General features: G+C 30.3%; 1 protein-coding gene across 1 annotated transcript in view; it reads right to left on the bottom strand.

Annotated features, from left to right (window-relative positions):
- Positions 1–25851, bottom strand: part of LOC107455461 (lachesin-like) — a 144887-nt gene that overhangs the window by 6775 nt on the left and 112261 nt on the right. Inside the window, exons 5-9 of the mRNA XM_043040309.3 lie at positions 23883–24020; positions 21145–21435; positions 19222–19287; positions 4605–4691; positions 3636–3734 (exon numbers count right to left, since the gene is read on the bottom strand). Coding sequence (XP_042896243.1) covers positions 3636–3734; positions 4605–4691; positions 19222–19287; positions 21145–21435; positions 23883–24020 — 681 coding nt within the window. The remainder of the gene's footprint in view (positions 1–3635; positions 3735–4604; positions 4692–19221; positions 19288–21144; positions 21436–23882; positions 24021–25851) is intronic.

Below are 25851 nucleotides of genomic sequence, written 5' to 3'. Positions count from 1 at the left end.
CTTTATTTTTTTTGAATCGTATTTGGTAACTTATGAAAAAATTCCCATTTGAATATCCTAAAAACGTAAAAACTTTCTAGCAATTTTCTAAGCAGCTTTTGCACTTTTTTTCTCATTGAAAGCTCTATGATTATTCAAGAGATGCTTTTTGCAAGAAGCTTGATGGTATATACCAAAGGTGAATCTATTTTTAATCCTGTTAAAGATTATTTTAAAGAGAAAAACATTCCTCTTGCGAATATTAGGCTTGTTGCCACTGATGGAGCTCCTTCAATGGTGGGTTTATCGCCCTTTTGAAGCTGGACGTATCAGATATTTTAGCTGATCATTGCGTGATTAATAGACAGTTGGAAAAAAAATCTCAGCGACACCGTTTCCATCAGTCCTTGCAATAACAGGGTGCGTAGCGTTTTTAAAAAGTGCTTTAAGGTGCTTATTTTCGATTTTCGTTTTTGAAAAGCGCTTAAAGGTGCTTTCTTCATTGGGTGTTTTTAAAAAGTGTTTTATTTTCCTTTTCCAAAATGAGATTTTTCCTTTACCATGTTGATTTTCACTACGAATTATGCAGAAAGACGCTGTTCACATTATTCTATTCAATGTTTTCAAAATTAATTCAACCCCAATCTATTTCTGCTTATCGTCAGTTCGTAGCGTATGAAAGCGCCATTCGATTTACACGATAAAAAAATTTTGACAATTGTCAAAAACAATGCTGAAAGTTTTTTTAAAATTTTTTTGACATGACGGATAAAACCGTCAATTGTCAAAAACTTTCCAATCCTACCTACCTAATTGTGTTTTTTTTAAGTGCTTAAAAATATTATTTGAGTGTTTGAAGAGTGTTTAAAAGGTGTTTATTTTTTGTTGAATAATTTGGCTACGCGCCCTGAATAAGTCATCTTTGCTATAAACAAAGTTCGCAGTTGTGCTCTCAACGATCGATTATTGAGACATCTGGGTAAGAAAAACGATGAAGAAATCTATGGCTTGTTACAACACACCGCACCAGGATTCGCTCGCTTTCCAAGGGAGCCTGACACAATAGGTTTTGGAATCTTCGACTCTGTGCTTGAGTTTCTCGATGTCAGAGATAGCTAGAATTTAAGAGAGACGTTGCATACACGGCGGATTTATTTGCAATATTTAATGGCGTTAATTTGCAACTTCAAGGGGACGAGCTTAATTTGATCACTGCAAAATCAGTCATTTCTTCTTTTCTGAAAAAAACTAATTTTGAGTAAGCAGAATTTTGATAGGAATGAGTTTAGCCAATTTCCAATTTTATGGGATCTTAAATCGGGAAATCTCCTCTGATGATGCACAAGAATATTGTCAACACATTGAGTCTTTGCACATGAACTTTTCTGACCGTTTTCAAGATGTTTTGTCCCTGGAAGTCCCTCAATGGTTTATGAAACCTTTTGTGAATATTGAAACAGCAGAGGTTCAGATTCAGGAGGAATTGGTTGAACTTTTAACTAATGAAACTTTGAGAGCTAGCTTCCAGAATGGTGATCGTCTCGCAGAATTTTGGCTGCAAAGTAACATCAGTCGGACTGTGGACTATCCTCAAAAATTTTTAATTGCCTTCTCTTCCTCCTACCTTGTCGAGCAAGAATTGAGTGCTGTAACGGATCTAAACACGGAAAAAGAAAAAAGAAATCGACTCGAAATTGTGCAACGAGGGGATTTGCGTCTTCACCTCTCTAAAAATATTGAACTGAACATTAAGAAACTGGCTCTGAACCATCAATCACAATAATCCCGCTGACATAGTTACTTGATTGTTTCGTTGATACTACCTTTTAGTGTAAAAAATGTACCTTTTGGTGTTTTTTAAATAATCTAATTAAGATTAAATAACTCTTTTTAAGCATAGGTTTCTTTGTATTTTTTTTTCCATTATCGTATTTATTTTGATTATAACAGATAGACTGTGATTACCAGCCGAGAGAAAAGTATCAAGTTAATGTGCACATTAATCTTTTTTTAAAAAAACCTAACAAATTTAACTCATAAAAAATTGCTTAAAAATGTTGCCTTTTATAATTCAGCACCCCCTTCCGTTCTCATGTTCTAAATAATTGGATTTTCACAAAGGGGATGTTGAAATTTTTTTGTCTCTTTAAGGGGGCGGTAACGTTAAAAAGATTGAGACTCTATGCTCTAAATTGTAAGGGGTTTTCCACAAATTTCATTTTATATTATATAATAAATTCAATAAAAAATGATAGTACCCTATAATGATGGTCCGGACGACATTATGTGATGGTATCAGAAAGAAAATATGTGAAATAAAGCATAGATGGTCTTATAAAATGTGTGCCTTACCATTACTACTCCCTTTCCAAATTTATAAAAACTAGTTAGAAAATAGCTAGAAATTTCTTAAATTTTAAAGATATTCAAGTCTGATTTTCTAAATATAAGTTACCAATTACTGTTCAGAACACAATTACTAAAAAACAAATTTATTTGTTTTCCGCGCATGGGCAGTAAGAATGGATGACTTTAAATGATTATATCTTGCGATAATTTTTTACGAATTGTTTTTCAAATTCGTGAAAAATTTTGTTTTCAATTAAAAATGACGCTTAAATTTTTATTTTATTTCGTTGAATATTTCTGTAGTTACAGTAAGAAAATATAAGGCAAAAAAATTATTATTATTTTTTTAAATATCCATATCTCCATGAATATTTGAGCTAAGTTTACGAAATTTTGTGCAATTATTGCATATAATAACGAAAGCAATTGATGCAAATTAAAGCTTACTGGTGTATTTTTTGGCCTAGGGTGTTCAAAAACTGCCGGTCCCTTAAACCTCAAAAGCTTTTGAAAATTATAGGTATGAGAAATCGCGTGACCTAAACACTTCTTAAGTTTTAATGTAATTCTCTGAGGATTTCTTGAGAAATATGAAAAAATGAGTTAGTATAGAAGTGTTTCCATATATATATATATATATATATATATATATATATATATATATATATATATATATATATATATATATATATATATATATATATATATGAGCCAGTTACAGACACACCTAGTAATGAGTAACTAATTTAATGCCGGAAAATAGAAGCGCGAGACATTCGAAGGCCTCATTTTTTAATCCAATGGCTATTTTACATTATCACTGTAAATAGACATTTGTTAGTAATATAATTTATTGAAAACTTTAATTAAAATAAGTAATAAAGTCTTAGTTTATTAGAAATAGTTGTTCAATTAAATGCTGTCAGTATTAAATTGTATGCTATTGCCACACCCTAAAATTATGTGTTTACTACGAGCGTACAACAGTAGAGTTTTCTTAAAACCGGAAATTGTTTTTTTTTTAAATTTATTTTACCGCTGTTTTATTTATTTAGAAAGTTTTTCAATTTGCATAAACTCGGATAAAATATAGGCATAAAACTTAAAAAATAGTTATGTTTACATTGTCACAAATTTTTGAAATAACATTTAAAATCTTACAGATGGCAAAAGCGGCTAGGCAATATGCGAGGAAAAATTGATATATTCAATACATTAACGTATCATAACATGCATTAAAAAAACAAAAACAAGGTATGATAGGTATGATATCGATGACATATTAAAGTAAATGTTGTGAAAATTACCTTTTTCTATATCCTTTTCAAGAGTTGCAGCTTCTTTTGATTTTTGGGGTCGTTTATCTTCGACAGTGTTTATGTGTTCATTAGTTTTATATGAACCATCTAGAAATAAAATTAAAAAAAAACATTAAATTAAATGAGTAGTTGTGAAAATTATTTTTATAATTTTACCTCAACTCCTTTACATGCTTTTCTGAAATACAAACTTTTTTCTTCTTCTTTTTTTCTTCTTTCTTTTTAATGAACATAAAGTGTACACTGCTGAAAATATCTGCTCATAAACTTGACAGTAAATTCTTACAGTGTATTATTAAAAACAAATTACTGTATGTATCAAGTTTTACAGGGTCAACATCCTCAAAAATTGTACAAAAAGAAGGTCTATTTGAGAGTTAAATATCTCATGAAGAGAAATTTAATTAAGATTAAACATTAAAAAAATCAATTATACTGAATTATTTGTGGCAGAAGAAGTTTTTCGTTATTATTTGGATTCACTAACTATATATTTAAAAATTTTTTAAACACACTTGTATTTAAAAAAAAGATAAAAGTCAATAGATATAATGGAAATATATTATTTGTTAGTAAAACAGTGTGACCTCAATTGTCCTTTCGGCCACATCAAGGAATTTTCCATTTCCATGATGTTTCATTTTTGATGCAAAAGTATTTTGTCTTGCTGCTTAAGTATTTATGAAAAAATAATAATAATGCAAAATAATAACATCAACATATTTTGTTCCAAGGAGGACACTTTTGTCCAATTATCGTGGTTTTGCCCTTTACTAGTTTTTAAATGGATTGTGCCCATTTATTTTGGAGTTCGGTTAATTGCATCAGCTATGATTCACGATAACAAACATGCTCAGTCAAGGAACAACTTACAAATATGACTGAAAGCAGCTTTTTATAAAAATAATTAGCTTATAATTTTAATAAGCATTTTATATAAAATTACTAAAAAAATACCGATTGTGACAGGTCGTTTCCTCTTGGATGCATTCGAATCTTCAGTCGAATCTTTCATTGAACCCAAGCTCTGGTGTTGAGGAAAAGCTAAAAAAAAAAGGATATATATATATATATATATATATATATATATATATATATATATATATATATATATATATATATATATATATATGTATATGTGAAAAGACATCCATTTATCACACCTAGGTGTACATAGATTACAGTCCAACAATCAAATAGTAGTACTCATGTATCATAGCATTCATTAGGATTCGAATATATGTAAACTGGAATTAACGGTACTTGGAAACGAAACTTTAACAATATATTGTTATAATGATTATTTTTCACCCATTTCTTAGGAAATCACAAAAAATTATAATTGAGTCGCGATGGCTCAGGGAATAGAGCGTTCACTTTCCAATGAGGCGAACCGGGTTCAAATCCCAGCGATGGCTGGCAGATACGAATTCCGCATCCGACTTTCAACGACCGCAGTGCTGACGTAAAATATCCTCAGTGGTGGACGGATCATGGGTTAGAGTCTCCTTGGCATCAGGCTAACCGTGGGAGGGTTCTTGTGGTCTCCATGTAACGCAAATGCGGGTTAGTTCCATCAAAAAGTCCTCCACGAAGGCAAATTTCTCTCAATACTTGATCCAGAAATTCCTTTGCCTTCTGGATTATTTTCAAAATTATAAGGCTACGGAGTTGAACATTAGTAGTCGTAAACCCAACTTTGGGTCGGCTGTTCAACGAGGGTAATAAAAAAAATTAATAATAATAAAATTAATATTAATTAATTCCAATATAAAATGCTTAAAAAAGAAAGAAACGTTTCATATGCTCCCTATTTCGGCAGCATATGGTAGCAGCTGTTCATTATAAGCTACCTTTGTAAATTTATTCATATGCTTCCTATTTGGTAATTTATGAATGAAATTTTACTGTTGTTTCGCACAATATGGAGTATATGGAGCCAATTATGGTTCGAAGTAGAGGTTAGTGAAAAAAGAAAAAAATATCATGTCTGAAATAATAAGGCCTTCGTGAGGCTAATTAAATCACTAAATGAAATAAAATGGTTTGGAAGTTATAGTAAAGATTCCTAATTAAAATTTTTTGACTTCTTTTGTTTAATTATCGATCGTCGTTTTGAGTTAGTGATGTCACCTAGCTTCCAAAGTTTTCATCTTCTTCAAATCCTCTTACTGTCTACAATATTTTTAAGGGAAAAACATTGCTCAGTTATCACCATTTAGAATTTTATTTCTTCTTTTTCATCACCAGTGGCCTTGGTGTAATATCACAAATATAACTTAGTTTTCAACATTAAATAGTGCTTCATATACTAGGAAGAAATGTATGGTCAAAACTACCAGAATATAAAAAATTTACTGAGGCTCTATCAGAACACCAAAAAGTACGGTAATTTCTTACTGTAGCTCTTTGGTAATGATTTTAGGTGAAATTACAAATAAAGTATGGTTTTACTGTCATGCCGTTTTGTAGAAATTCTGGTAAAATTTGGAAATTTCACCAAAGGAGTTGGTAATTTTAACTATACAAGTATAATTTCTACATAACGCAAAAAAGTTAAGTTTGATTACCTTTATTTTTAATAAACGTTTATTAATATCTGTTCTTATTGGTGTGTTTTTCATTTGTGTGTAAGCTATAAGCTAACGTCTACGAACCTTTAAAATTATATTGTTCCAAATGTAGAGAAAATATGGAAAAATTACAGAATAATAAAAAAAAAGAATAAGAAAATATTTGAAAAAAAAAAAAATAATAATCCGGAAAAAGGACAAAATCTCTTCATTAGTTCACACTATTATATCCGCAAAAATGAGTGCTATCTAATATTGTATCAATATATCACTACAGTAGTGTCAGAGAACTCATAAAAATTTTTGAAGCAAAAATAAATAGAACACATTATGTATCGCGTAAAACACAGAAAAAAAATGTAAAGAAAAACTAAACACAACGGGAAAATTTTCAAGAATAATTTAAAATATTTTCGTTATAAGATTGCCATATTACAAAATACGAAAACAGAAGCGCAAATTGAAGTAAAAGCTTAAATTTTGTCTTATAGCGCGTTCTTACTGCAGGCACTGCAGCGAGTTTGATTTGTTGATTTGTTAGTTAACAAGGATGGGCCCGGAAATGGATGTGCGCAAGGTAATATTATACTGGATAATTTAAAGAAGTTTATAATTAATAAAGTGGAAAGAGAGAGAGAAAGAGAGATGAATTGCCTCTGTTGCGCATATTTTCAACCATGGAACACGGAAAATTTTTTTAAATTAACAAAGAAGTTCTTAGTAAATTTATTTACAATAACATACAATTACCTCTATGATTTTATATAGAATTTAATTTCTTTAGTTGGGTATTCATTGTTTTTTTTAATCAAATTTTGAAAGAGTTAGTCTATTTGTTTTTTGAATAAATAAACATTACTACATATTATTTCAATTCTACTCATTTGATTAAAAATGGTATTTAAACAGATGTTTTTAGAAACATTAAATGCCAAGTTATTAGTTTATTTATATTAATATTAAAATAATTTCTTTTATCGTATAAATCAACAAAGCAGATATTTTCTTCTTTTACAGTATCCAAATCCAAAAAATTAAAATTAATATTATCATCATGATTACGAAGCAAGATTAATTCCTCGGGGTAATTATTGTTATTTTTAATTCTTCGAGGTTATTTTCTTTGGTTTTCTCTTTTTCTTTTCTGTCCTTTTTGTATTTATTTATTGTATATTTTGTATTTATTTAATCTCTGAGGTAGCAGGTTCGAATCGTTGTATCTATTAATCAATATTTATTTATTTATTTTTATTATAAATTTTCGAATTAAAAAAAAAGTAAGATTATAAATAATTTAATAAACTTTTTTTTGGAAGGATAATCGTTACTTCGTAAGGAAGATAAATATTTTTAGATGATATTTCTTTCTGAATAAATAATAAAATAATTTATGTCGGTGAAAGGGCAAAATAATCTGTAATATTTAAATATGATGGGAAGGAATGACAATGGAAATTTTTTCTTATTGATACTCTGTAGATATATTAATAATATAAAATTTTAAAGTATATCTTATGTTTTAAATTATTCTGAAATATATTTTACGACATTGGTATATACATTGATCGAAAAAAATCCCAACAGCAAGAAAAAATTATTGCAGAGTAATGAAATTTCCGATATGCGTTTGTCTGAGTAACATATTTAATTGATGAAAGTTTCAAAATCACAGGTTAATGCAATTAAGAGAAAAACCATTTCAAATGTGAATTACTGATATATTAATAACTGGTGTAACCAACAGAATTTTGACTGCAACCATACAAATGGGCATGCATTGTGTCATACAGGTGCCTTACGTCATTTTATGGGATGGAGTTCCATGCCTGTTGTACTTGGTCAGTCAATTCGGGGATAGTTAGTGCTGTTTGTGGATGACGCTGAAATTGATGTCCAATGATGTCCCAAATGTGAGCTATTAGTGAAAGATCTGGTGATCTAGCAGTCCAAGGCAACGTGTTGATGTTCTGTTGAGCATGTTCGGTTACAACAGCAGTATGAGGCGAGCGTTACCCTGTTGGAAAATACCCCCTTGAATGCTGCTCATGAATGGTAACAAAACAGATTGGATCACCAGGTTGACGTACAAATTTGCAGTCAGGTTGTGTGGAATAACTACGAGAGGGCTTCTGTTGTTATTGGAAATAGCTCCCCAGACCATAACTCCAGGTGTAGGCCTAGTGTATCTAGGCCGGAGACAGGTCGGTAACAGGCTCTCATTTGGCCTCCTTCTAACTAATTTATTACTATCACTGACACCTAGGCAGAACCGACTTTCATCAGACAACACAATAGATCTCCACTCAGTCCTTTAGTGAGCTCTAACTCGATCACGTCGTAAGCGGCAGTGACTTGGAGTGAGTGGAATGCAAGCTACAGGGCTTCTTGCTCGGAGCTGTATTTGAAGTAGCCGATTTGTGAAAGATCGTTGTGTCACTGCAGTTCCAACTGCAGCTCAAATTTTTGAAGCAGACATTGCACGGTACGCCACAGCCATTAGCTGTACACTGCGGTTTTCCCTCTGAGTAAGGCCGGGTGGCAGCCCAGAACCTGGTTTTCTTGTAGCAATTCATTTCCCTGACCGCTGCTGCCAATAATCATGCACAATTGAGCGGCGGTGGTTCAGGGGATAGAGCGCTCACCTCCCAATAAGGTGAACCGGGTTTGAATTCCGGCAATGACTGGTTAATTCGAATTCCACACCCGGCTCGCACCGATCACAGTGCTGACGTAAAATATCATCAGTGGTGGACGTATCATGGGTTAGAGTCCCTTGCCGTCGAGTTAATCATGGGCGGTTTTTTGTGCTTTTCATCTCCATGTTTCTCTAATGCGGGTTGGTTCCATCAAAAAGTTCTCCACGGAGGCAAATTCCTCCCAATACTTGAATCAGGTGTTCCCTTGTCTTCTGGATTGGGTTCAAAATTACAAGAATACGGAGTTGAACATTGGTAGTCGCAAACTGAAAAATTCGGTAGACAGTTTAAAGACGGTAATAAAATAATTAAAAAATCATGTACATTGAATACATTTCTCCCCAGTCTTACTGCAATATTCCGAAAAGAAAATCCACCTTCTCCCAGCCCAAGTTCAAAGTCAGTGAGCTGTTGATAACGGCTTCATCGTCTTGTTGAAGACATTCTTGTTTAACAACAACTCACTATGTCAAAATTTCACGAAAAATAACGCAGAAATAACACTAAATTTAATGAAAAATAACGAAAAATAATATTTAAAGCAACCCTGATTTGAATGTTCACAGTGGCGCTATCAGCGCCTAACTTACGCGCTAAGCGCAAAATTTGAATATACATCTTCGTTCAGTTGTATAAGCAAGCCTAATAAATCTAGTTTATCTAGCGCAACTCCTTCTTGGTGTTGGAATTTTTTTTTTACGTCAGTGTATTTTCATTTGACTAATATTCAATAAAAACAATGTTCGTCAAAAAAGAGCAATTCTAGAAATTTAGAATTATAAAATATGCAGTTTTAGACATTTGGAAATATAGTATTTTTAAAGATGTTGGAGCATCTAGCTTTTTTAGATTTGCTCTGATGTTTGATGGATTGCGCAATATATAACACGAGAGCACTTTCATATTAGTTTATATACACTGATCACAAATATAGTTAACTTGAACGTAACTGTTTTAATTTATAAATAAAAAAATGAACTATTAATAATTCAAATAAAATTTTAACTAAAAAAATTACCGATCATAATCGAAGCAATAATGTTTTAGCCACATTAATATCATTTTAAGAATTTTGACAAATCATAAAATGATATTTATGTGTTTAACAAAATAATTAAAAGTATTCAAATAATTTGCTTTAAACTAATTGATTAAATTTTATTTTATTCATAAATTATTCATTCGTCTCAAATTTTCAACGTTAAAATTAAAAAAAATTAATTCCCTTATTATAACACAGCAGTTAAGATTTTGAAAAGATTACAAGTTGTTTTTAAAAATTCTGCTACTTTTTTATAACTGTTATATTTCCATTTACTACTCCCTAGTTAAAAATTTTAACGTATGATTTCTTTTTATAATTTAAAAATGTTTCTACCATTTTGTATGGAATAAATGTATATTCATGGTTAAAAAGAAAAAAATATTTCTTGTCATAATAGAACACTGCATATCATTGGCATTAGATCAAATAAAAGGCTCATTTAGTTTAAATAACATTTAAAAGAAATATATAGTTTTTGTATCTTAAAAGTTAAAGAAATCTAAAAAGAAGTAAAAGTCTATAAGAAATATATACTGAACAAGTGCAAATGCAAGTTATCATATGTAGAAGAAATAATCATTTCGCACTTTGAGTTTGATAATTTGTTAGTGGCTGATGCTTTGCTCAGGAATCAAAACAAATTAATGCTATTAAAAGAAACTATGAAGAATCACTCTATTAATTACAGGATTATAATTCTCATCATGCAGTTCTCAGTGGAAATAATTAATAAACTTTAGCAAAATAAATTATTTAAAACCTTTATTTATCCTACAATGCCATTTTTCTTTTAACTTCCGATAAATTCTAAATATAAAAATTGTTTAAGAAATAGCATCAAAAAGTGAAAATAATGCTATTCTATAATCTGAGTATCACGTGAGTGTAATGTCATTTGAAGTGACCCAACCAATAATGATTGGTTGTTTTACTTGCAAATTATTCAGGGGGATACTCCACTCTGAAGTATGAATCTCTCAAACTATCTGAAAAGATGCCATTCTTTGTGAATAAATAAATAAATAAATAAATCACATTATTTCCATAAGTGATTCTTAAAATAGACACCTTAACTATCAGAGTTATTGCACATTGAGGCCATTATTTTATTTTATAACCGCCTTTGAACAGCCGACAAATTTTTAAGTTTATGACTACTAATGTTTAACTCCGTAGCCTTGTAATTTTGAACCCAATCCAGAAGACAAGGGGACTCCAGGATCAAGTATTGAGAAATTTTGCCTTTGTGGAGGACCTTTTGATGGAACTAACCCACATTTGCGTTACATGGAGAGAAAAGTCACGAAAACCATCCACGGTTAGCCCAATGGCAAGGGATCTCTACCACTGAGGATATTTCACGTCAGCACTGTGGTCGGTGCGAGCCGAGTGTCGAATTCGTAACGCTCAGCCATCGCTGGGTTTCGGACCCGGTTAAAAACCTTGGAAGGCGAACGCTCTAACCCCTGAGCCAACACGGCTCTGCTCTTGGTTATAATTGACAACTGTATGGAATATTAATGTATGAAATATTAGAAAAATAAATAATTTGCCCAATTTCTATCAACCATTAAAGTAAACCACCAGTTTAAAAATCCATAGTTTTATTATTATTTTATTTGGTAAAAAATATCAAAATTAATAAATAAATGGTAAAACTAATGAACATGAGGAATGAACAGAATAACATTTTGATATTTTTATCATTGTCTTTTTTAGCATGGCATGAACTTTTTCTGTTAAATCTACTTTTCAGTTTTGTATTTTTGCTAACTGAGTGGTAACTATAAATTTAAATATCAGAATTTTTAATAAACCGTTTCCTTAACAAACTGAAATCTGACCATATATATGATACCGTACATTTTGGTGTTAATTACCAGAATTCTTGTTTTTATTTTATGCGAAATGTTTTTACCATATGGGTAATTTTTTCTTAGTATAAAGTGGAAAATAATGTTACATTCTCTTTCCTGAGGTAAATACTATTTTTATATTATAATGAGATAATGGTATTTCTATTTTTACCAACCATATAGAAAATTCTGGAAACTTGTTAAGAAAGCAAATTAACAGCAAACCATTTCTATAAATTATAAAAATTTTGGAGAAATAAATGTTTTAAAAAATAAGACTTTCTTAAAAAGTAAATGTTTTATCTGTAAAATTATTATATTTTAAACAATTTAAAACGACTATTTAAGAAAAAAAAAACTTTTACTTAAAGTAATTATCAAATGTGTTTAAAAAGACCATGATACCTTAATAAAAATAAAAGTATAGAATTATGGTATTAATCTCTACAAAGCTTTTAATTAGTATGTTATAAGTACTTATAAATTTCAGACACAAAATAATTGTTTTTAAAATGCTTTTAAAAGTGATGATTTTTAATTAAGGCACCAAAATTAGTTTATTGAATGCTAAAATTTCTTCGTATTTAAAGCGTTATCTTTACTAGAAGTGCTATTAAGGTGATTTTGTATATATTATTGATTACTAAGATTGCCGTATGAATATTTATTGAGAGTAATTAAGTTATATATCAATACATAAATGAGATAATTTTTATTTCAAAGGTTATCATTATAAAGATTTTTTTTAAAAATCCTTTTTTTCTTTTTTTTTTGTTGTTAAAAATAATGTTGTAAGAAAAAGCTTCTATTTAAACTACTGAATTTTCACTGTTCTTATAATAAATGCTACTTATAAGTTTAATCTTTATTCATCAAACCTACAAAAAGTGCAAAAGCAGTCAATATTGATTTATATTTGACTATAATTTTGTAAATTAATTAATTTACCAGATATTATTTTTAAGAAGTCTCCAAATTTAACGATAAAAAGTGTTGTTTGTTGTTGCTCCTTTAATGATGTTTAATACTTTATCAGAAAAATAATCTAAAATGGAAAAACGAAAAAACGCAGAGGACTTTTGACAATAGTAGCTTAAATCCAATTTATTCCTGATATTTATTATAATTTGAAATGATTATTTTCCCTGGTTATTATGGATTTCATTTTTGATTTTTTGATCATCCCTTGAAATTTCTCCTGGAATAATGGTTGATAATAACAAAATTTTTTCACAGTTAGCTATACTACTACTGTTATCACAAAAACGGATTAGTCCCACTTAAAAATCTTCTTTGAAAACAATTTTACTGCAGTTGTTTATGTAATAGTGGTCACTACTAGATGTATGTTATTACTTTACTATTTCCTCACTTTTTAATAAAATGAAATATAGTAATATAAATACCAAAAAGTGCAATTTATTTTTTATTTAATTAAATATCTTTTTTCTTAATTTTTCCTCTTAACATTAAATTTTTGCTTTTATATGCTTCATAAGCCGACCGGCCTGTGTTGGGGGCAGGGAACTGTCCTTGGATCAGAAAGGTTCTGGGTTCGAATCCCGGGCAAGGCATGGATGTTCTTTCTTTCTTTCTCTGTACTATCTGTCCTCACTGTGGGAGCGACGTATGCCCACCTAATATGGTGCCCCTGAAAGGGAGGCCAACAAAATCGCCCTGTAAATGCCTGAATTGACGGATGTTAACACAGGTGGGCATTGGAAAAAAAATACTTCATAAAATAAGAAAAACTTTGTAATGAATTTTATAAAAACAGTCTGTTCAGTCCGTGTTTAATTATGATTATCAACAAGGGATATATTTATAAGAAATAAGATTGTATTAGCATCAATAATTTAATTTATGCTGAACTATTGCTTCTGTTATTGCAATTGCTATTTTTTTTTATAATCATTAAAAAATCATAAAAATAGCTTACATCAACGTTATCATATTATATCTTGTATATTGAAATTAAATGAGTTAAAATGAATAAATAAACATATTTTGGAATCTTTAGGCTTTACTTTGAGAATTCCCGACGAATAAATAGACAAAGAATTTTTATAACCAATAATAGAAAGAGTATTTTTTTTCCCAATTGAGTGTGATTATGCTGAAATGTTTTTAAATTAAATGTAAAATGATCAGAACTTTTTTTCTCCAAAATTATATGAATAATTCTGTCTTACATACAAATTCCATAATTATAAATAATAAAAGTTTGAGAATAAAATTAGTAGAAAATTGGAAGAAAATATTCCTCATTGGTGTGTATACTAACATTTTTGTCAATTATTGATAAATTACAAAAAAAGGCACACAGAACTTAAATTCAAATGTTAACATTTCGAAAGATTTGTTAATTGTTAATTAGTCAAATTGCAAAACAACAACAAGCATCACAGCCAAATTAAAATAAAAAATAATAATCGAGGTCCGATATTTATTCTCCCTTACATAATTTAAGATTTTAAATTAATATTACTATGCATGTTAAATTGAAATGAACAGTATCTAGTACAATAAATAAATTTGAAAAAATGGCAAAGATTAATCAAGGACTAATATTTACTCTCATTTTTATCACTTAATATTTTCGACTTATTCGTTAAGTCATAAAAGTCAATCACAGATAAAGGTCTCGGAGGTGTAAAATGTATGACTCATTCTTAATTAAGTTGAAAAATGACGGAAGATATCAAGAATCGGAGAAAATCTGATAATTCTCTCATTTTATTACGTGTTCGATTATAATAATTGGTTCCGTTTGCAAAGGTTTATCAGTTCTCATTAGTGGCAAACGATAGGTTTTGCTAATTACTCTCTTAATCGGAGAAGGGAAGCAAAATTTTCTCCCATTTGGAAAATTATAAAATACGCTGATTCAAAAACTGTATTCTAATGTTATACGGATATGAATAGAGTAAAGTTAGTAATTTTTTCGCATAAAATAAGCTTGTTGTAAAAATATATCGTAGTCGTTATTGTTTTTAAAAAATCAAATTTTCATTTCGTGAATTATATTTATGAAGATCATTTTACCACTTTTAGGGAATATTTTTTTCTCTTTGTCTCGTCATCTGATGACTTATTTAATTTGTTTTTTTGCTTTATCAACTATTGGAAGAGGATAAAGTTTAGTTTCTCAAAAAAATGTCCTGTTAAATAATTTTAAATTAATTAGAATAATTGTAAATTCTAAAAAAATGTTTATTTGCATTATTTTATACAGCGTTTTGTTTTAATTTATGTTAGGTTTTTTGAATACTTTTCAAAAAAGTCTTTTTAACTTCATATGCAGCATTTCTAATATACAATTTTAAAATTACTTATGAGTAAATATCAAACATTTTAATGTCATCCGAGGATTATTTGTACTCTCGTTACAATAATTATCGTATTAAATTATTTCTGTTGAGTAGGAAAAAATGAGTCCCATGGCTCTCCTGAATGGATTATTATTAGATAAGGTTGCCATTTCAAAAATTGTCATTAATAATTGTCAGCCAGTAAAGCTTTGACAAGGTAAGAATATTTTATTCCCTTTTCCCGCTGTTATTGGCATAATTGTTTTAAAAATTCATTGTTTCAATGTTCTTTTAATTTTTTATGGTTAGATCAAAGTACATCTTTCAGTTTCATACTAAAATTTCTCCTTTTTAATTGAACCTGTCCAACTAAATTGACTTTCTCCTCTGTTACTCTTTTTTATTTCTTAAACTGTATTTGCCTATATAATTTAATAAAAAGCAATGTTAATGATTTACAGTGTGAATTCGACTAGAGTTATAAACTGTTTACTCTTTCAGGTAACTTATTTTTACACAAACGCTTTTGAACATTAGTAACATAGGGAAATATAATGCAGTTAATGTTTTACTTTATGTTCCAAATCAAATAAAAAATTGTACTGCTGTTTTGGACGAAAAACATTCAAATTGCATCTGAAACTTTTATAAGTAGTAATTCGAATATTCTTAATCCTCTTAATCCCTTCGAATCCTCTTAAAAAAATTGCTCTAAATGCCTCTGTGTTTTTGAAAATGACCCACATGACTCATGGGCAAAAGTTTAAGGGGACCACACAATGCGTGGCCGGGTAGAGGGGTGAGAGGTCATTGAGACATGAAGTAACGGAACGGAGGGACTAAATTAATTTTATTGAATGCATATGCCGAAATATAATAAAAATTTCTCAAAAGAGTGATAATGTAGGCGTGCCTTATAAAACGGCTCACGCTGATTGATTTGCGTCAACGTCAAATTAATTTAGTACCTGCCCCTCTATACGTTTGGTGTTTTGTTCTTTTATGTGACAGTAACGGATACCTTCTAGTGGTTCATCACTTGTTCTCCACAATTGCATTGCATGGTAAAAGTTGCTTATTTAGAGTTTCTCTTTGTTCAGGAATTTTGAAACACCCCGAATAACAATTATCTGTATACGCCTTGTTAAAAGTGTATACTCTCTCTTCTCTTCTTTCGTTTCTTTTTCGCTCTTCTCTCTTATGATTTTCTTTTAAGAATGATATCTTAATTCATACTAAAATAGTTGATAGTAAAATATGAGTAATATTTTAATTGTTTTTTCTTTCAACACCAAGTTAATAGTTTTTCCGTTTTAGGTTAAAGATAACGAAGTTCATTTTTTGATATTCTAAAAATTCAGTATTGTGCTTTACGGTGCAAAGACATTCTTTTGATGGGATCAATATAAAACAGTCAGGTAGCTGGAAATGTAATTAATGCCTATAGTTTTTTTTTGTCGTATGCCTGTTTAGGCAGTGGGGGTGCGATTGTTCCTGTTTTTCAGTGGCGCCATCTATGGCCAGGAATTCGACTTCTGCATCGCCATTCACACAACCACAACCCGTTTATAGGGCGGGTCACATTTACACACATTCACACACAAAAGAGAAAGGACATAGAACACACAAAGAGAGAAAAAAACATCCATGCCCTGCCCGGGATTCGAACCCAGGACCTTTCTGATGCAAGGACAGTTCCGTGCCCCCTACACAGGCCCGTCGGCAACGCCTATAGTTGTCAATAGTATATTGGTCTTGTTGAATCTGGTGGTATTCCTTAGAGCAGTGATTCTCAACCTTTTTTTTTGTTGCGGCACACTTTTAACGATTTCGAAATGTGACGGCACACAATGAAAAAAATTAGATTAAAAGTTGTTTAATTACCTATTTTGCACTGTGTTAAATAGTTTGTGATAATAATTTTGAATGTGAAACAAAATAATATGTACTACAAAAGCACATTTATTAAGGGATTAATTATCTCTTTCGATCTATTTTTTATTAGTTAGTAACAGTTATTATTTTTTTTGCTAGTTATTAATTGTTAGCTTGTTTCTATAGTTATTAACTGTTAGTTTTTTTTACATTAACTGTTATTTTTTTGTGATTTCTTGTTAAGTAGTTTTTTTGCTAATTGTCAATTGTTAGCTTAATTTTTGTTAATTATCCTTTGTTAATTTGTTTATTAATTGCATAGCTTACTTTAATGATTAGCTCTTACAACATTTTTTAAAATTGTGCGTCATATACAATTTAAACACTTCCATCTTATTTTAAGATTGTCAGAGACAAGACAATCGCCGACAAAGATATTCAGGTGGTTAAAGCGTGGAAAAATTAAATATATATATGTAATATTATATATTATATGCACTTTTCTTTAATTTAAACTTTGTTCATAATAAAAAAAAGCATTATAATTTTTATTGTATCATTTCTAATATTTGGCGGCACATTTTAAGAATTTGGTGACACACAAAAGTGCCGCGACACATTGGTTGAAAATCACTGCCTTAGAGCAATATGACCAGTGTGGGACTATTCTGTCAGCGGACTTAATTCGGTACTTTCTTGTAAAAAAAAAAGTTGACTGGCAAGGCAAATTAGAGGACATTTCAGAAATTTTTTTCCTTTAGGTTACAGATCATGACAAATCACTGATCCAGTCTGCAATAAAATTAATGGATTAATTATTTTTCAATTTTTAGGGGTAAACAAGGTGCGTTAATGCATTTGATTTAAAGAATGTATGAGTTTATTTTTATAATTCTGTAATATTGTTTCGCGTATCGCTCTGAGGTGAGGTCATCAAACATTTAAGGCCTTTTTAATTTTTGAGGTTAGAGTGTCTTTTTGAATAACTAATACAGTGTCACGTTAAAAGAAAATTCGATCACTATATTAAAAGTTGCACTATTACAAACACTTTAGAATACACGAACTAATGCCAGTGCAGTTATTTTACAGTTCAATATACACAAATCGGTTTAAAGTTGAGCCATATATACATTAAATCATACTACTGAATTAAATTTGCGGCAACCGTTACTTGGGCAAACGGGTCTTAAGATTATAAAGGCCCTCAAATGCCACCGTATGATTATTAAATTAAATTTCTAAGATTTTTTTTTATTTTTAATTCTTTTCTAACTTATTTTTCAAGAGACACGCTTATTACTTATTTTTTAAAATTAATCATAATGCAATATCAGATAATGCTTTTCTTTTAGACTTATATCTTATAAAAATTTTGTTAATATGAATAGACATAAAACTTATTCGAGATTGACGTGTTAAACTTAACAAAACAGAGACAATACAAATTTCACTAATTGAATTTTTAACCACTCATTTAGCTGACCGGAAATAGTTTAAGGTCTTTACTATTATTATTTATTTATTTATTTTACGTGTAATTTATTTGTCTTTGGAAAGTAGGTATTCAATAATTAGGGAAATTCGAGGGCAACCAAATCAGTACTCTGCCCAAGGTCTCTACACTCTTAATCGAGCTGTAATATGATTTGAATCGAACCTTATTTCAGCTCAAATTAATCCATAATCAAGTTTTAATACTTCCACATCAATAAAGTTCCACTTTATTGAAGTTACAGGAAATTTACATAACATTGAAGTTCAACGTTCTCCAATATTTTTAAGAAATAAGTTTCCTCCATTCAAATGCGTTTTCACCGCATTGATGCTTCTGATAAGGAAGGTGAAAATATAACACATTAGTATTCTAAAGTATACACAATATTGAACAAGGTGTTAAATAATAAGGCTCTTAATATATTAGCCATTAGTATCTTTGTAAAAAATAAAATCATTAGAGTATCCAAATTAGGTGTCCGAAACTAGAAATTAAGTGGGAGAAAAACGTTATCAACTGTTAATGAATTTCTAACATACTGTTTAAAGAATTTTGACGTTTTTTTGTGTGCTGACTGGGGTTGAACCGAAGACCTTTGGCCCTAGTAGGATGCTCTCACAACCACGAAGAAAGATCAGACCAGAGCGAAACTCTAAGTTAAGATACAACTGACTTATAATAAGCCCTTTACTTAAATTTTAATGTTTTGAAGCCACTTACCATCGGAACTTTGTCTTCTGACAGCTGAAGTATCCTTAGTAGGAGTTGTTGTTGGAGGCTGAATTTCTGTCATTAAATAACAAATATTAGGAATTTTGTATTTTTAATGATTTAGTGCAATAAACAGAAAGAAAATATTTTAGATAGTATAAAAAATATACGTATGAATTTTTTTATCTTTAAAAATTCAATTCGGGAACATGGTTAGACTTGCCCTACACTGTTAGAAATTTTCGACCGTGTCGAGCAAAAATATAGTTCAAACTTGCAGCAACTTAAACTTATGTATATATATAATAACCGGTTTTTCATAAGCCGGTATAGTTTTTTTTTACCAAAAAAATTTTTCAGTAAGGTATTTTGCGTACTGTACATATATTTTTATTTAACCTGTGAGAAGGATACGTATTTCCACCTAGGTATCGAATTTCAGAGAGAGAAATATATAATAAAATGTAAGCGAATGTTAAAATCATGCTACCTTTTGGCTCATTTAAAGAATGCATTATTAATTTGAGAGCTCAATGTGAGACAATCATAAGGCTCTACCTTTTTCGTAAATAATTTTTCTCATCCCTGGTCAGTCAAAAAAATATAGGTCAATACGGAATTTGTTGCTACATTTTCGCTAAAAAATGACGTGTAGGAAAATTCTTGTTGGCTTAGATGCAATAAGAAATGAAATCGAGTCGACGTTCGACGTTAAAGAGCAGGAAGGCAGTTCTCAAATCTATGAAAATTGCAAAAAAAAAAAGTAAATAAATAAATGAATTAAAAAATAAAAATAAATAAATGAATTAAAAATAGTGTAAAATAAATAAATAAATAAAAATGAAACAAGAAAATGTAAAGTAATTACTGCCTTATACACCTCCAGAGCATTACGATTTTTACGACTTATTCTCTGATTCTTGACTAAATATTCCTAAGAAAAACAAAACAAAATAAATCATTTTTTAATTTCTTTAAAGGAAAGTTTAATTTTAAATTTGAATGCGGAGGCTGAGTATAGCAACTGCAATGTCGTAAAATGAACGACATTATTTTTAGTTCAATATATTCATAATATTTAAGCGCTTATGCATAGATTTTTAATGAACGCATGTCATATGTCACGTAAATAATTAATAAATTTATAAAAGGCAGTAAAATATGTATTGGATTCATTAGATTCACTTTGAAACACAAATTCTCTAGCTTTAAGTGTAATATATCACTGTATTTTTTTGTATTTCACAATAATAAGCCTCACAATAAGACTTTTAATATTAAGTCCACAGCAAACGTTTCATAGCGAAATGCTTAACTTGAAAAGCAAGGTAACAAGAAATAGCGTGGGCAAATTTAAGATCAAATATTTTTACGCATGATGTTATAAACTCATTTTGAGGATGTTATTTTTCCTTGGTTACAAAACAAAAATGAACTTTCAGAATGAATTCTGCACTACAAGATAGATTTTCTTGATTATTTTGTAGCATTAGAATGGTCACCTTATTTGCCAGACTTGAAATAAGTGAATTTCTTCTTTCGGTCTATCTCAGAGATAAAAGATAAACCCCACAAGACTTTGATTTTCTCAAAAATAAAAATAAAAAAGCGTGCAAGGAATGTGCTCAGTATCAGTAGGCAGTTGCGTCCTATAGCTGAATATTTTGCAACACTTTTACAGATCTGCATTAAGACCAAAAGTGGTTACTTTGAAAGCTTGTAAGAATGTTTCAGGTAGTTACATTAACATATTAATTTGAATGTTTGGTTAAGGTATTTTAATAAGCATTAAAAGTTTGTGTTATGTGTGTCCGAGTTATTTCCTGTCACTCTGTAATTACTCTTATCACTTGCGCACAAGTTTGACCCATTTTAAATGTATTCATTTAAAATTACTAAACACTTAAGAGTAAAAACACAAGATGCACTTACCGTAAAGTCTAACAGCACTTTCAGTTGATCCCAAAGAATTTTTTGAATAACACGTGTAGTCCCCATAATCATCTGGTTGCAGGTTCTTGATCGTGAGCCTTATATGAGTTTTGTAAGTTTTCGTGAGTTTGCTTGTAACTTCCAATTTCTCATTGGAAATGATCATCTCTCCTGGTTTCTTTCCCCAATAGTTAATTGAATTGGGATAAGCTTCTGTATGGCAATCTAAAGTTACATCGCGCCCAAGAGGTGCACCAATCAATTGGTTAGGAATCCAGAGTACTGGAGGAACTGAAAAGTACAAAGAGATGTATAAAGATGCGATTGCTTTGAAAGAGTCGGTGTTACTTCATAAAAGTAATTTTTTAGTAAGGTGATGCAAAAATATACTATCTTAATCGATTGAGAAAATATTGCTCTTTCTTTTAAATATAAACAGCAAGTTAAACAGCACTATTAATAAAGAATCGATTTCGGTACTATGAAAAAGAACCTTCATCCGCTCCGAAAGTATTTCTATATAGTACCAAACTTTTTTCTGTAATTAATATCTTTTTTAGTCATTTTTTTAAACTTGGCACTGATGAAGATTTATGTAATTAAGGTTACCTTACTTAATTATAGGTTACCTTACTACTATTGTCCCGCAGTGGACTGATCGTTAAGACACGGTTCCCAGCAGATCAGCGAAGTCAAGCATCCCTGACTGTGGTCAGTGTGCGGGTGGGTGACCAATTGGATCATTCTGCTTAGGGACCGAGGGTGTGCGGTATTGGTCCTCGTTCAGCTGTTCTACCGTAAAGTGCTTGACTTCGCGTGCAGGTCGTTAGGCTACCGAAGAGGCGGTGCCATCCCCTCTGAAGAGGATCAAAATTGTGATGGCATGTTTTCGAAACATCCTCAGGGACAGTCACCAATAGCCCATTGTGCAGATCTAGTTTCAACGTAAATGAATACAACTACAACTACCTTACTACTATAATGTTACGGTTGCCTTACTTTAATGGTAATTTTGAAGACTGTTATGCGCGAAATATCTGTAATCTTCGGAAAAGCAGAGTAACTTGTGGAATTGAACAGAAAAACGAAAATTTAACGTGTTTTTGTCAATTAGTCCAGTTATAAGCAGTTAAAACTGTTCGTTAATTCACATTATTTTGGTTATCAAGATGGTTTTCCCTTTTCTGGGAAATTGAAATAAAAAGACTACTTTTTTGAAGAATGGCAAGTCATTTTTATTTTTAATTCTCAAAGCTTCAATCTTTAAAAAAACCTAAATCTTTGAAGAAATGGTTATAAATTTTTATTTTGAATCTGATTTTTAGTAACTTAGACTCTAATACGTTTATACAAGCATAATCAATCCAGGTTCAAATCATGGATAACTTGAGTATGCACCAGTTGCTGTAAAATAAACTAAGACATGCATTTAAAAAAACAATTGCATTAAACGATTGAAAAATCTGTTTTTATCTCATAATTTTTTTGTGATTTTTAAATAAAACAGATTTTAATATTTTTAATAGCTAATTTTCTTTGACGTAAAATATAAGAGATGATGGTTTATCATAAATAAAGCAATATCACCATAGATTTAGAGTTTTTTTTTAAACGTTTGGCATTTCTAAATTTTACTGATTGTTTCCAACTCTTTCAAATTAAACACAGTTTTCAGTTTATTTATTTATTTATTTTTTATAATTTCTCAGTTAGCTTCCAAACATTTAATATTACTTATTATATAAGCAATATATTACTCCCTTCTAATATTGTGAATTGGGTATTAATGAGTTGCAATTAATATCCTATTTAACGGAAAATAAATTCATTTTTTAAATTTTGATTCATGAATTGATTGAATCAATCTCTTTCACGTAGACAGAAATGCTGTTTCCCTAGAAAATTAATGATCAAACGCTTTATAAACCTGTATTATGTTATAAAGTTATGAGTCATGTATAAATTATTGAAACTTCTTTTGAATGATTTTTCCCAATCTCTTGTATCTTATCGGGAATAAAAATGAAAGCTATGTATATATGAATGCTATGTTCTGAAATGTTAATGAAAGCTATGTTCTATTCTAAACACATGCAATAAATTGACTTTTTGCAAATAAAGAGCTCACTCGCTAAAGTGGTGATCCAAATTCAAACTCTGGTTAATGAGATGTACTGCACTGACCACAGTGCAAATGTAGAATACCCTCTGTGGTTTGTAAATCAAAGGATTGAATTTGATTTCTGTCAGGTTAACTGTAAATGGTTTTCCTCTCCATGTGACTCAAATGCGTGTAAATTTCCCTCAAACTTCCACGAAGATGAGTGTCAGAAACAGGAGTTCTTTTGTCCTCAGAGTTGGGTCAGAAATACAAGGTTATGACTTTGAACATTGAAAGTTGCAAATCTAATATGGATCTGTGGTTCAACTTTGATTATAACAAAATTAAATAAAGTAGACAACTCATAGAGCAAGTTTATAACTTTGCATGGAACGTTTATTTTTTGAGAGATAAAATTTTTTAAAAAATTAAATGAATTTAATGAATTAATATATTTATGCACAAACTGTAAAGTATTAAACTGTTTTTACTATATATTAAATTTAAAATATATTATTAATGAACTATTTGTATATTAGAACATAGAGCAAGTAGGGTTAAAAAATTCTAAGCTTTTATCTGCAAATAGACGTAATCAATTTTTTAATTCAAATTATAAAAATAACTGTACTCGTACAATGTACATGCAGAATAATCCTCCGACTAACTGATGGGGGAACTCCATTAGCAGCTATGCAAAGATAAGCTCCAGTGTGCAAGCGACTTACACGAGTAATACTCAATATTTCACCTTCATAAGTGACAGCATTTGGATCTGAAATAAAATAAAAACGTTATTTAAGAATAATATATAATAAATAAATCCATAAAAAAGCGATGAAATAACAGAAAGAATGAAATAACATAAAGAAGTAAAATTTTCGAAAGAAAGAAGGGAAAAACAATAAAAGGGCATTTTTAAATAGTTCAATACAGGTTAGCAAAAATGACTAAATGTTTCCAAACTATGGAAATTTTTTTTCAATGACAAACGCTTGAAGTATGGTACAAAGTAAACCTGTAATTAAGTTCATTTCTCACGTTTTATAACTCTCAATATTTCACAAATGCACTTTTTAAATTCTTATAATGCTTTTGGAATCATAAACAGTGTTTAAGTATCAAAAGGACGTGTCTAGGTATCACAAGGCCACTCCGGACCTTTCACAGCGAGATATTTTTTACGTGAAAGTCATCAAACTATAAAATGTAAGGTACGCGCACTGAACACTGAAAATACTTCCTTTAATTCTAATATAAGTAAATATTTAAAAAAAATTAATATCTGGTCATTCATTTGTACCAACCTCTGTATCATAGCTCATATATCATATTTGAATTAATAATGCAAAACAACGTGAATAAAGCCCAAATAAATGCATAAAAATGGACATACTATAGTTTCGGTTCTGTCGTTCCTCAGTGTCGAAATACAAAAGCGTTGTTTTGCGTTGATTTATTCATACATAGCACAAATTATAGGACAAAATTAACAGTCTCTATCGTCCTCAGGGTGACTAAATATAGAAATTTGGTGGTTAATCGCCATTTTTTTTTACCCCAAAAGGTTACGAAACAAATCACGCGCTTCTCATATTATTATTTATTACATCTAAAAGCTGTAGTCATCTTTGGAACGCTATTTTACTCATGTTCAAAATTTCAAGGTGACTGAATTTGGAAAACTAAGGTTTCATTCAAGTCAATTTTATTTTGCTTTCTTATTATTGGTAGCCAATTGTATTTAAAAGTAATTTAATTAATATTGACACGTCACGTGTCGGAATGGCCGAGTGGCTAAAGACACAGGCCTGGCAAGTAGGAGGTCCTGAGTTCGATCCTCCAAGTTCTCCCGATTTCTAAGAAGACTTTAGAAATATGAAAATATGTATATTAGTTGTAAGGTTTCAGTTATTATTTGTAGAAGATTTATAGAGTGTTTTATTTATAAAGTGCTCTGGAAGTTCCTAGAACATTCTCTTATGTCATTTCAGTTTCCTGATTTCACTGTATATAAGCTCATGCGTTTCAAGTGGAAACGGCAATTACCATGTTCTGCGTATTTCAGGCGTTTGTTAATAAATCTATTCTACTTGCCAGCTTAAATTCTATTCTTTCTACGCGTCAATGTCATTATAATAACAATTATTATAAATTTATTTTGTAAAGAATAAATTTTAAGCTTGTTAATAAATTTTGTGTTGCATTATTGGTATCCCAAATTTTATTAGTTGTTGTTCTCGTTGATCGTTAAGGCAGAGGGAGTGCGATTTTTCTTGTTTTTCAGTGGTGCCATCTATGGCCAAGAATTCGACTTCTGCCACACTCATAAGCCACACCCGTTTATAAGGCGAACCCATTCATACATCCATTCGTTCATTCATCCACAGATCGTAATTTTGACCTGAGCCAAAGAACGACCATTCTCCAATTCAGTACCCCCAGAGGTATAATCTGCTTAAGGGACATCGGAGGGCTTTGTGATTCGACAGATTTAACGCGCACCAGTCACAATTTACTACACAGTGAGTTTTCGACCTGCTGGAATCGGACCCCCGTTCACAATAGCGTGAGTCCAGAGTCCTGCCAACCAGGCTGTTCCGGCA

The sequence above is a fragment of the Parasteatoda tepidariorum genome, chromosome 11 (assembly GCF_982258835.1).
Source record: "Parasteatoda tepidariorum strain Cologne lab strain chromosome 11, Ptep-v5.0, whole genome shotgun sequence".
NCBI classification, from domain to species: Eukaryota; Metazoa; Arthropoda; class Arachnida; order Araneae; family Theridiidae; genus Parasteatoda; species Parasteatoda tepidariorum.
Note: the sequence above shows the minus strand (reverse complement) of the source record. Positions and strands in the feature narration are given on the sequence as shown.